Source organism: Anneissia japonica, unplaced genomic scaffold (assembly GCF_011630105.1).
Source record: "Anneissia japonica isolate Jap-2015-1 unplaced genomic scaffold, ASM1163010v1 scaffold288153_len396733_cov185, whole genome shotgun sequence".
Lineage (NCBI taxonomy): Eukaryota > Metazoa > Echinodermata > Crinoidea > Comatulida > Comatulidae > Anneissia > Anneissia japonica.
Window position 1 is genome coordinate 305,335 of NW_022705851.1, and position 12,927 is coordinate 318,261.

Below are 12,927 nucleotides of genomic sequence, written 5' to 3' on the forward strand. Positions count from 1 at the left end.
AGATGATTATTGTTATTAACATTATAACTACCTGTAAACCAATGATGATGGGAGACTGGACAGTGGCTGTGCCTGCCCGAGACAAGTGGACCTGTCCAACGTTATATTATATTAGTTTATTTTCTCTGTTTATCACAGGTATGATCAGTATCGCGAAAATGTGAGAAAGAAGATAACAAAAGCACAAGATCAGTCTAAGATGTCACCCATATCAAAGTTTGGTAAATTTTTCAAAAGAAAATAATATGTTTGTTATCGTTGGTTTTTAATTCGTTTTGAACTACTCTTCTTTAATTCATGAATTAAAATGTCATGAAAAATTGGTTGTCATTCACTTTAACTTATCATTTTTAAACTTATTCTTTTTAACATTGTTTGTTGTACACCACTTAATATGATAAAAATGTGAGGCTTGGCATTTTAATACCAGTGTACTGTTGCTAATTGTTAAACTGAGTAATTTGCATAAGAATGAGGCAGAGTATTGTATACTTTAGTACAGAGAAGTCGAAATACTTGTACTCATAACTTAAGCAATAGTAAATCATTTTAAAGTTTATGATGCGCAGAATATAAATATCAATTTTCAGGTTGTTGTCACTGGTTTTGGCATGGCAAGCCCCATATTTCTTAAGATGTGAAGATACAAATCCAGTTGCATGTTCTCGCTCCCTCAATTCTGTCTGCTGAATATTCACAAAAAGCCCAAATCTTAGAAAAGTACCCTCCTCTCTCAGTTATGTTTCTAATTTATACTGTGTCACATGCTGTTTGTAAATCGGGAGGGGAATGGAGTGAAACCATGGTTACACACCCCAGCACCGTTTTGCTTCTGACTTTCTAGTATCCTTAATGGAATCCATAACAATGATAATACTAATTATATCCAGTGTATATATTTTCATCATGATTATGAAAACTGTGTTTAGCCCCAGCCTACCTTTTCAACTACACGTTTTTGGCATTCTGGATTTGTTCTCTCACATTCATTTCAAGTTGTTTTAAACCTCATGTTTTAATTAAAAAATTTTCATTGAAAATTTATATTCATGAATTTCAATAACACTGTTAATAATGTGAATTAGTGTTAATATTTTTGGTTGTTAATCTAGATGTACACATTTATATACTGTTTGATAAATAGTAAGATTAATACTTTGTATTATTTTTAACTTTTTATAATGACATGGTATATTTTGTTCTCACTCTAAATGTTATAAGAAAATTATTTTACTATGGGATGACACTGCTATTCTAAAAAAAAAATCCAATAGATTGTAGTATTTCTTTAATTTATCAAAAGAGAGCTGAACACAATGCATTCCTTGGAGCTAAAACCAATAAAACATTTTCAAAGTGGCTGCTTTAAGCAAGAAACATAATGTTTAAAGCTATAAAGAAAATGTTCTAACTCACAATTAAACCACAATCTATCTTCTGAATGGACAGCAGATTTCAAATATTCAAAGACTTACTTATTGGCATGTCCATGCTAAAATACTAATGTATATAGAATGGAAATTGTTTGGATACTCACATTACCAATAAGTACATATAAAGTATATAATTAAATCATGAAGCAGTATAATACAGTACACTGAATGTTAATTTCATTAATGGTTCTCAAAAAAGGTGAGCAGTGAAGGTTTGAATAATGACAATAGGGAGATTTCAATTTGTGCGACGACGCGGCGCTTGAACGGAATCACTTATGCGTAACCGTCCTACCTGGCGTCCTACGTTCTCTGCATACGTAGATTTGGCCAAATTGCGTTCCAGAATCTACTCAACAAGGTGAACTCTTAACGTTCTCACATGCACATATGACTTTTTAGTGACGTCATTGCGTTCTACGTCCTACCGTCGTCGGGCAATCGAAAGTTCCCTAATACTGTGCACTACTAATTCAACATGCTCTGACCCAAACAATCTTTTCACACTGTTGCTTGTCTCCTTAACAGCAGGCTAGTGTGTTCTAGTATTTTTGTAATTGACATTATAGTTGTGTTCACATTGAACAAAAAACAGGATGCGCAGTCTAATATATTGAAACAGACATTTTGAACAAAAAAAAAAAGAAGCAACCCAGTAACTCAGGTGTAGATATGCTTATTTTTATAAATATTTCCATAAACTAAAAATTTGTACCATGTAATTCTCAGTAAAATCAAATACCAAAATCAAGTCAAATAATACTATATTCTACAAGACCAACCTAAAATACTGTGTGTTTTATAGATAAATTATCTATGCATTTTTTTTACTATTTACATTTTATATAAATATATAATTTTGTTAAATATGCAATTTATAAATCAAAGGTGTGAACGTAGCTCAGATTGTGAGTCCCTCATTATAATAATTGATGTTTACAAAATTGTCAAATTTGCTAAATTATATTGCAATTTTTATGAAATTCTATATGTTTGCTATTTCTTTTTTATTTTACTATATTTATGTCAGAATTTTGGAAATTCTTGATTTGTACTAAATTTTCAAATTTTTTACTAAATTTATATCAGCACTCTAAGGAATTTTCTAGTTTTACAAACTTAAATTTGATAATGATTCTTAGGCTCTTTACAGACTCACATTTTATTTGACAAAAAAACTGTTGCATGCCCATATATAGTCATGGTGTGCCTATATATGGTCATGATGTGATATCATGACCATATTTAGACAAGTCACATGTTTTTGTCCAATGAAATTTGATACTTTACCAACTAACTGGTTTATACCATTTTCCCATTAGGGAACATTTTTTATCAATATATTGTGTGTAATCAATAATAGTAAATCACAAGATAGTTATTAAGTATGTAGAAACACCTCCACTAAACTTGTATTAGAATTCATAGATTAATAATTTTTAATGCAAAATTACTGAATGAATTCTTAACACTAAACTCGGATTAATTATATCAATTTTTAAAATTATTTTTATATTTATTTAAGAATTGCATTGATAGGTTAGAGTCATTATCTGTTCAAAGTTTGATCAGACTCTGCTGTATATTATCTGTTTGGCCTACTCATGAATGGCGGTTTGGGGAGTGCGGACACACCCTCTCATGGACAAAAATTTATTCCATTAAGTTGGTTAAAATACTAAAAATGATGATTAAGTGTGCATTGGAAATTGTATGCATACAATGTTAAATGCAACATATAAGATAAAAAAGAGAGCACAAGGCCTAGGTATATTAATATGCAACAAATGAATATTGACCTATAGGGAAAGGTCACATATTAGGTGAATACTTTGTTTTTCTGCTCTGGATGTCATTTGTTTGGGAAAAATGCCAATCATATGTTCTAAAATTTCAGCCTCAAAATTTTAAAAATTTCATAATGCAGACAGGAGCAATAATTTAACAGATTTTTTTAAATCTTTCTTTTTGTATCACATTCTCACATCCTAGACAGAGAATTTTTTTAGTCAAATTTTATATTGTAAGAAATTTTAGGTAAAGCAATATTTACAAATACAAATATCACCAATCTCTTTCATCTGAAACTGTCAGAAATGGTTTTCATTAGTCATATAAAAATCATATACCTGTAAATTATTAATTTATTTGAGATCTATTTAGAATCAGTTACTCTGTTTAAAATTGTGGTGGATAATTTCCATCGTACTGTTTTTCAATCATTTTCTTTTTGTAATAAAAATATTTTGTGATGTATTTTTCAAAATATTGTTGAATTATGCAATTAAGTAACCATAATTAGTACTAAGTTGGCAATGTAGTGTTTTGGGGGATAGTTTGATAAATTAAATACCAAGGGTAGTTCCCTGTAGTGGGTCCATGGAGATGGGTTGAATGCACGTTCCCCCCCTCTCTATGCACTATACAATTGGTACTTTGAAGTAAATTACAATTTATTACTATATTTTAATACATTATAACGTCATAACCGATAGTATATAGAAATTGAATATATTTGATAATTGTAATGTAATGTTTTTGAGATTGTAAAAAGGGCAACAAGTGTAAATATATATGTAGATAGGAAGATAGGAGGATGATAGATGATGGACTAACATTTATTAGTCAGGATTTTTGTTATTACTTCAGACACATGTATATGAATAATTGTATTTTTATAAGTGTAAAAACATTTGTAACCAAACTGATTGTAGGCAAAAGTTAAATTTTATTGGCAAGAATTGAGATCATCCTGAACATATATTGCCTGTGACCAATCTTAAGAAATAAAATTGATATTAATGTCTATTTTCTGAATACTTACCTGGACAAACTATTGCCTTGTTCCCATAATCCAGAACACCCTTCAAAGATGATAGAGCATAATAATAATAAAAATAATGATAGTAATATTGTGTTAATATTTTTCCATTACATTATTTACTAGTTATTCTATGACACTTTGCCACACATACACCCCTGCCCACTTACTACGATTTTCTAACATTTTGATCCAATAGTAATGTACAATTTTTACTAAATAACTTAATATTCTTTATATTTTGTCAATAAAAATGACAGTTTGATGACAATCAGTATGGTGCAGTACAGGTTTATGAATTGTAGTTGCAAGATAAAGTTGTTAAAGCTTTTAGAATCTTTTTCATTGTTATTCTTGAGCTGAAATACAAACTTTTCATTTGGTTAAATATGAAAATATGAAATAAAATGGTTTATTGTATTTAATGTCAGTCATCTCTTCAAATAGTTTTAATTTAATTATTCAGTATTTGAGTCACACAAACCACTCACATGAATTTTTTTCAATCAATCAATCAATCATTCATTCAATCAGTCAATCTGTAGGTCAGTCAATTAATATGTATACAAATTTTGAATGGTAAAGAAGAAGAGGAATCTCCAAGTGCAAGCAAATTTTCTCAACTGGGATTCGAAACCTGGGACCTTCTGCTGTTTAAGCAGACACCTTAACTAACTGGGTCATTGCGGCTTTCGTTGGAAGTTTGAATCCGATTTGAGGCAATATATAGGAAGAAAATGTGTCCATATGTGTTTCAAAACATATAAAATATAATACTGCGTAACGGTAATAAAACTCAAGTACGTAAATTGCCGACTTTAGAAACACAAGAATTTATTGCACTAACATTTTGACTACTCCTGTAGTGTCTTTTTCAACATTTGACATAAAATCAAGTGATGTTAATCCTAAAAGGGTTGTTGAAATATTTGTTGCAGCTTAGATCTATCCATAGGGGGAAACTAAAAAAATGAAGAGGGTTAAAAACAGTACCTTAAGGCGAAAGTAGTGTCGCTAAGGGGAAACTTAAACGACGTTAAGGCGAAATTATAGACAAAAGAGTTTCCCCTTAAGAGCCGAATAAAGGTAGTGTATATATATATATATACATATATCATATATACACTTAATCATTACTTTAGTACTGTTTATAATTTACTTGTTAGGTTTAAGCTTCATTGCTATCGGAGCGGCTCCTTTATTAATTTTTGTTTATCTCCTAAATACTATATATGCACTGCATACTATTTGTGGCCTTTCTCTTCGTTACTAAAAATATGAATGTCATTTTATAAGTACTGTAGGATTAGATCAAGGAAAATATGCAGATAACTGAATGCATTGTCGAGAAATAACATTGAACTCAGTGAATAATTAAACAAACTCGATTTCCATTTGCATTATCACTTCGTAAAACCTATGAAATCAGACATTAATTTAATTAGTTATTTTTTTTAGAGCCTACTGTACAGTAGGCCTAAGTTATACCATGAAGGCTACTGTCCTCACTGGCATAATTTTGTAAGTACTTCTAAACCAATTCCTCTCTGGTCAGTTATAATCAGATGATCATGGAGGAATGAAAATGGACAGAGTTGTCAAGGTCAACTTCTGGTAGGGTAATTATGGCATTATTGCCATAGCAACTGCCTGAAATAAGATCCCAACAAGAACTTTCTTTAGTCAGTCTAGCATAGTTTAGCACAGTAAAATATTCAGTTGTTGATTGGAGCCCAAATATCAGTTGGTAAGATTTCCTACTTGCTCTTTTATTGTTAGTATACAGTATTCAGGTATAATGTAAAGAATTTCTATAGCGCCTTTCCAAAAAAATGGTCAAAGCGCTTTAATAATAATCTTCCTACAAACAAGTGAGTTTTAAGAACTTTTTTAATTGTATAAAGTTTGATTCTCTATTCATTTGAAAGTCCATTCAAAAACTAGGCCCAAATTTTGAAAAAGCATTTTTGTCTTTAATACAAGACGGTTCTCTAACCTATGCAATCTCTTTCAGAGCCGCATTGTTAGCATTGTATAATACGTACAAGGTACCTCTGCGACTGAATTATTCTTAGTTATTTGTTTTTGTTTTTTTTTATTTTAATTTATTTCTTTCAAAAGTGTACTTTCTATCACATATTAATTGCACTGTCAAGTTAGGCCTAGGTCTCTAGTCTTATTATGTATGCTTCATTGTCATCCATTACACAGTACTTCAGTAGTGCCCCTCCAAGTATGAGCAGAACTAAGTCACCAGCATCAACTTTTGTGAGTGCTCGGAAGCAGAACTAGTATTGACTTTGTTTAGGCTTATCACAGAGACAGTGAACTTTGCTCATCAATATTTAATAATTATGCAAATCGAAGAGAAGGTACGAAGGGTACTTCACAGCCTACATGACTTGGACTATGTTAAATACTAAATGATTTTCACAGTCTAGAAAGTACTGTATTTGTAATTATTTTCTAGGGAGATAAACAAGAAAAACTTAAGCATATAAGATAATTGAGGTAAGATCAAGTACATTTTCTTTTCTCAATCCTAGGTCATACTCTATTAAACTGTTTGACCTACAGGTCCGTTTCAGTTGCAGAATGACGAACAAATTTAATCTGTATAGTTATGCTGTTCATGTCTGTTGATGGTGTTAATGTCTTTGGTGTTAATATTTTTATTCAGTATGTGCAGTGGCGGTGCCAGCGGGAGGGCAGCAGGGTCTCAAGCCCCCCACAGGACAGGACTCGTCAGGCAGTCCGACTAAAAAATATATAAAAATAGGTCCATGCCAAGCCAACACATGTCTGTCACAATCAAAGAGTGTCATTTCTGGCCACCCAGAGATTCCTATTCTTAAAAAAAATCCCCTTTGGGAGGGTGGTGCCCCCTCTCAAACCCTTCCCCCAGCTCGGGCCTACGAGCCCAAGTCCCCCTGTCGGACAGCTCAGTCCCCCCAGAAAATATATCCTAAAACTGCTGCTGAGTATGTGTTATAGTGCAGTGGCAGCACAGGATTTCCCTGACAACAGTCAGGGCAAGAGTTTTACTTCGGTGTGTAGCGTCATCCAATGGCCGTAGGCCCGAGCCGAGGGAAGGTTTGGGATGAGTGTCTGTCTCCCAAATGAGAACATTTTTAAAAAGTAATAAGCCGCTAGACGCTCATACAGGGCAACTTGACCTAAGGATGGTGTTTTTTGTGTCTCATTGGGATCCAAACTATTAATTTATATAGGCCTACCCATTTTATGTCAACATGTGATATAAACTTTTTAAAATATTATTTTTTTAATTCCCAACGAATCTCTCCTAACTACCCTGAGGGGACAAAGCTCCACATGGGGGATGTAGCTTCTCCTAGCCCCCCTTCCCAGGCATTGCTACTGCCAACTATTTAGGTGTTTTGCATCTTTACGGCTAATAATGAATGTCTTCAGTGTTCTGTACAGTGGTTGAGTAATTCATTTGAAGTTGAAATGTCATTAAATTTAACATTTTAATCATTTTAAATTTTTGGTTGGTGGGGTCACAACAGTTTCAGAATACATAAATGAGTAACACATAACGCTAATATGCATTGAAATTTTAAAAATTTAGTGTCCAAAAAAAAAAAATAAGGGTTCCAACTTTGCATTTTCTTGTTTTACCATTGGAAAAAATGAAATGTTTTTTTGAATTGAATTGAAGTATTTATGTTTTAATATTAATAGTGAAATATTATATTTTCAGGACATTTTATAATGCCAAAATCAATTTATATCCTTGGACTTTTATTGTATTTTTTAAAATGTAAGTACAAGTTGCCTATTTACTATTACATTTAATTTGAATAATTAATTACTATTTAATCAATTATTATTTTATTTATATTTGATTGAACTATAAAACTAATGAATTTTATTTCTTATAATAATTATTGCTAATGGCATGTTTTATTTGTCGTTTCTCATTTATCAGAAGCATAGGTAGTAATGTTTGTATATTCTTTTCATATATTGCATCCATTTAAACAAAAATATAATGTTAAAATTGAATTTTGGAGTATTTTTGAGACTACAGGAAAATATAAGAGAAATTGAAATTGTATAACCTGTTTTCCATGTCTTCAGGTTGCCATGGTAGAGCTCCAGTTTTTGATTGTAAGGTATCCGTCAGACCTTGTCCTTCTAACCAGCGATATGATATGAATGGGGAGCGCTTTGATGAAAACACAAACACATGTATGTAATATATGTATATAGTATAAGTATATGAATATATACTCTTATATGATTATAATTAATTATTTTTTACAACATTTTATTTATGTATTTAGTTTTATATGTATGTCGTATATAATAGTTAACAAGTTAATATAATTCTAAAATGTATGTGTCTTTATCAACATTTATCAGATGTTGATAAAAAGATAGTAGGAGCTATCAAAATATCCATTTGATTTTGTTATATTTTAATAAAATTTGTGTTTCGCAAGTCAACCTTCAATGATTGTACATCATTTTTTCATTACAGATACCTTCTTTTGGTAATGTTACAGTACAGATATTGAGTGTTAAAAACATGATTGTGATGGTACTTTTTGAGATAAAATAAAAAGAGGATTATGTTTCAATAACATAACACCGAAACAGAGTTTTCAACTTTTTGGTTTTACTTAAATGCTTGAAACCAAAACGTTGTGTGCAAAAGTAAACGATTTCGAACTTCTCAAACTGAATTCTCATGCAGATAATTTAGTAAACATAATACAGTATAAGGAAATTAACACGTGCTCCCGCTGGGAGCTTATTTTTTATTTTTGCAGCTCTAAATCTTTCATTTTCACAAAATAAATGAAATTAGTCATTAAATAACATCTATAAAAATAAATAATACAAAAAATGTTAGGTGCCAGGAGGAGTTAACACTGGGAATTATGTGGACATATAATATTAGACTGAATCTATTTTAATTCATTCAAATGTGTATTTATTTCTATACCAGCTGACATTATTTATACTCTCCAAGCAAGTGATTCTGATCCAGGTGATACTGTGGCTTATGAAATTGCAGTGACCACTGCATTAGAATCTGGATTTGTGGATGGATATTACTGGTTTAATGTGGAACGAAGTACGGGTGATGTTAATTTCTTAGAATCTCCAAATTATGAGGTAATTACTTACTAGATAGCTTTTTACTTTACATATGTTTATAACAATAATGTTAATGTATTTAATATGTTGATAATCCTGCATTTTTTTAACATTCTTCATAAGTATGTACACAGTCTTCTTTTTTTGCAGCATTTCCCCAATGGGGAGAAAACTACTCATACTAGACACAATATTTTTTTTTTTCATTCTGAACACCCCTGGCGGCAAAATATATCAACAGACGGATTGACAATTTATTAACTGTTTATTGCTTGCTTGTTTTTATCTTTTTATTTGTGGTCTTTGCCTTTTGATTATTTTTTTTCAAAGTGTTGTTTGTTATCTTACTGATTTTCCTTTTGTATTTTTGTAGTGTAAGAGGAAAGAGTGCAGATTTGTTTTGTTCAGGCTAATTGCTTATTCCCTTTCCTGGCAAATAAATATTATTAATATTATTATTATTAACACACAAAAATTATACGGAAATTTATCACGGTGCCTATACCCCTATGTTAAACATTCAAGCTATCGTATTTCTGCTAGACAACTCATGGATAAATCTGGTGGTGAATGTTATGCATTTTTACTGTGTCCATGCTAATAACTTTAATAGTCCTATTTGTGTTGTGAAATATGGTACATATATGTTTAGGTAGGAAATGAAGTAGGCCCTAAAGCAATTAGAGTATAGGCTGTTACTAATTACTGTCTTACTAATTACTGTACATTTCTTTTAGATCGAAACAGGAAGTTTCTACATGAATTAGTTACACTTTATGTTAATATGCTGCAACTTTTATTAATATATTTATATACTGCAGGGCTCTAGAGGTCGTAAGGTTTGCCTCACTGTCACAAAGGGATGAATTATGGGAGGCACAGCTAACCACATTGAAAAGTTGTTGAGACTGTAGATTCAATTAGGCCATGTAAAAAAAAAAGGGATCTTCTGGTGTGGTCTTTCATCAGGTGGACTTTATACACTCTAACAACTTCCTGTATGAACAAACAAATGAAAGACAAAATAATTACACAAAAAAAAGAGGCCTAGTCAAAGTTGAATTATGGATGGAAAGACAATATGTTCTTGAGTTTTGGCAAAAGAAAAATTAGGTGATTTTTTTGTGTAGGGAGGGGACGATCAACAACTTATTTTTTTACGTGGCCCTGTAGTTCAACCTCTGGAATCTAAATGCGTGACTGCATAAACAATGCAATGTGCTTAAAAAAATCTATAGATCCAAGGACAGTAAAGTCATTATTTTTCCTTCAATTAAGCTGAAATATAGAATTATATTCACTTCTTGAGATGGAGACTTTGATGATCTATGTTGCTACAGTTTTTCAGACCGGTAGGTTTGGAAACCTACACTTTATTTGATGACTGGGTTATACTACTGTGATTGTAGGCTTTGAAATAAGAATAATTATAATATAGATTATAGATTATAATATATATCTTGTAATTAATTATTAATTGCATTATCTGGCTTGTTTTTAAGTTTACTTGGATTAGGTAAGTACGTCCCATGCGGGAGAGTGCTCTGTTACAAATTAAAAACTGTAAGAGCAACATATGTATTACTGAATATAGATGGACGTGAATTTATGATGCATGTTTCATGCTGTCACGATCCTCAGATAGACTGATTGCACATACTGCTCCCTTATATATACAGGAGTACACTCAATCTGCAAACTGGCAAATACCAGCCATTTAGGAAGCTTTAGCACATGAAGAGATATTAACTTTAAATCATCTATAAATTTTAACGGTAAAGAAGTGTCTATTCATAGGCAGCAGAAGGTTTTTTGGCAGTCTCAGATTCCTCTTCTTTACTGTTTAAAAGACAAGGAATGATGGATCTAAGTTTTTTCTTTTTTTTTGTCAGATTCCTCTTTCGTTACTTTTCAATTTATATTGTTCATTGCATTATTGCGCTTGGTGTTTTGTTGATTTCTTGACATGCTTTATATACACAAGTATCTCATTCGCAATTCAGTTAGCTGAAAATAATGCACAGGTGAGGGCGTAACTTATAGATTTCTGACTGGTTACATATATTAAAATTGTGACGTCAGACACCTTAAAATAATGAAAGGAACTTAGGTTCCACCTGGCCCTTTAATCACCCACCTTCTCCATGTATGTGAAAGGTCCCGAGTTTGAGTCCCAGTGGAGGCTGAGTTTTTTTCTTTCTTTGTTCAGATTCCTCTTTGTTACATTTCAAAATATATATACATACATACATACAAACATGCATGTATGCATGCATACATACATACATACATACATGCACACCTCCATACACACACGCATACACACACCCACCACACCCTCACACATATATATATATATATATATATATATACATACGTACATACTAATAATAATAATAATAATAATAATAAATTGCTATTTATATAGCGCATATTGCAAGAAACTGCCTCTATGCGCTTAACATTAACTAAAGGATTTAATATAAAAAAAACAACATACGCACATATGCACATACATACACACACACACACACATATGATATTGTGTTTATGGTGCACTGATTAATGAGAACTGATGTTCAGTGGATGCTGTCATTAAAGGAAACTTAATAGTATGTTTGCCAATCCTCAAAATACTAATTTACTACCTTTAATTTTCGAAAATAAGTTTATTTAATTTGAATTTTTTTGTAGGCAGAAAATCAATTCATGATAACATGGAAATTATTAGATAGAAGTTCAACATCGGTAAGTTGATATTTAATTTTTGTAGTAATTATATAATGGTAATAAAGATAATGATAATGATAATAATAATGAAACCTATAATGATATTGATAACTGTAAGGGTAATGCATAATGATAACACAAGATACCTACCGGTACATTAGAATTTAGGCAGAAAATAACTCTTAAACCTCTGTGAGCCCCAGCCCCCATTAAAAAAAATTAAAAGCAAAAAATTATGCTCAAGTTAAATAAAATCACCTATCACCTTATTTTGTGAACAAGCACCCCATGACCCCATCAATTTCCCACTTCACCTTTGCGCCCCTCATCAAACCCCCCCCCCCATTTCAAATATGCCAATGAGTGTGACATTATTCTCATTTTAGATATGTGCAGTCACATAATCACATAAATACATGAGACTACATCTTTAGAATACTCATAAGATTTGTATGGTTTTTTTTACAGACTATTGCATCAAACATCAAAGTATATTTAAATGACATTAATGATGAACTTCCTGTGTTTAAAGAAATACTTTACACATTTTACTTACCAGAGGTAAGCCCCTTCAGAATTTTATAAAAGTAATAACAATGAAGATCCTGCAGTGTTGACAGTGGCTGCGCCAGCATCTGAAATCTGGTGAGAGGGGTAAGGTAACATTTTAGGGAGGGGGGTAATATGCTGGGGTGGCCTAAAGTGGGCGTGGTTGGGCGTCACTCAAAACGTTTTAAAAGTGAAAAATATGACAATTTAGGCGTTTCAGAGGCTTATGTAATCATTTTTATAGATAGTCTACTAATATATAGA

General features: G+C 31.5%; 2 protein-coding genes across 5 annotated transcripts in view; both read left to right on the top strand.

Moving 5' to 3' along the window:
• The window catches only part of LOC117105921 (ras association domain-containing protein 4-like), a 28,109-nt gene extending 23,425 nt beyond the window's left edge, over positions 1–4,684 (top strand). For both annotated transcript variants that reach the window (XM_033247222.1, XM_033247223.1), the window contains exon 8: positions 139–4,684. In XM_033247222.1, coding sequence (XP_033103113.1) covers positions 139–244 — 106 coding nt within the window. In that variant the 3' untranslated portion in view covers positions 245–4,684. The remainder of the gene's footprint in view (positions 1–138) is intronic.
• Positions 4,685–6,615: 1,931 nt separating this feature from the next.
• LOC117105926 (protocadherin Fat 4-like) overlaps positions 6,616–12,927 on the top strand; it is a 46,726-nt gene continuing 40,414 nt past the window's right edge. The window contains exons 1-4 of one of the 3 annotated variants that reach the window (XM_033247231.1): positions 6,616–6,765; positions 7,979–8,038; positions 8,359–8,469; positions 9,233–9,402. In XM_033247231.1, coding sequence (XP_033103122.1) covers positions 7,990–8,038; positions 8,359–8,469; positions 9,233–9,402 — 330 coding nt within the window. In that variant the 5' untranslated portion in view covers positions 6,616–6,765; positions 7,979–7,989. Of the gene's footprint in view, positions 6,766–7,978; positions 8,039–8,358; positions 8,470–9,232; positions 9,403–12,064; positions 12,133–12,582; positions 12,676–12,927 lie in introns of those variants that run through there. The other 2 variants (XM_033247232.1, XM_033247233.1) reach the window with 2 other exon arrangements.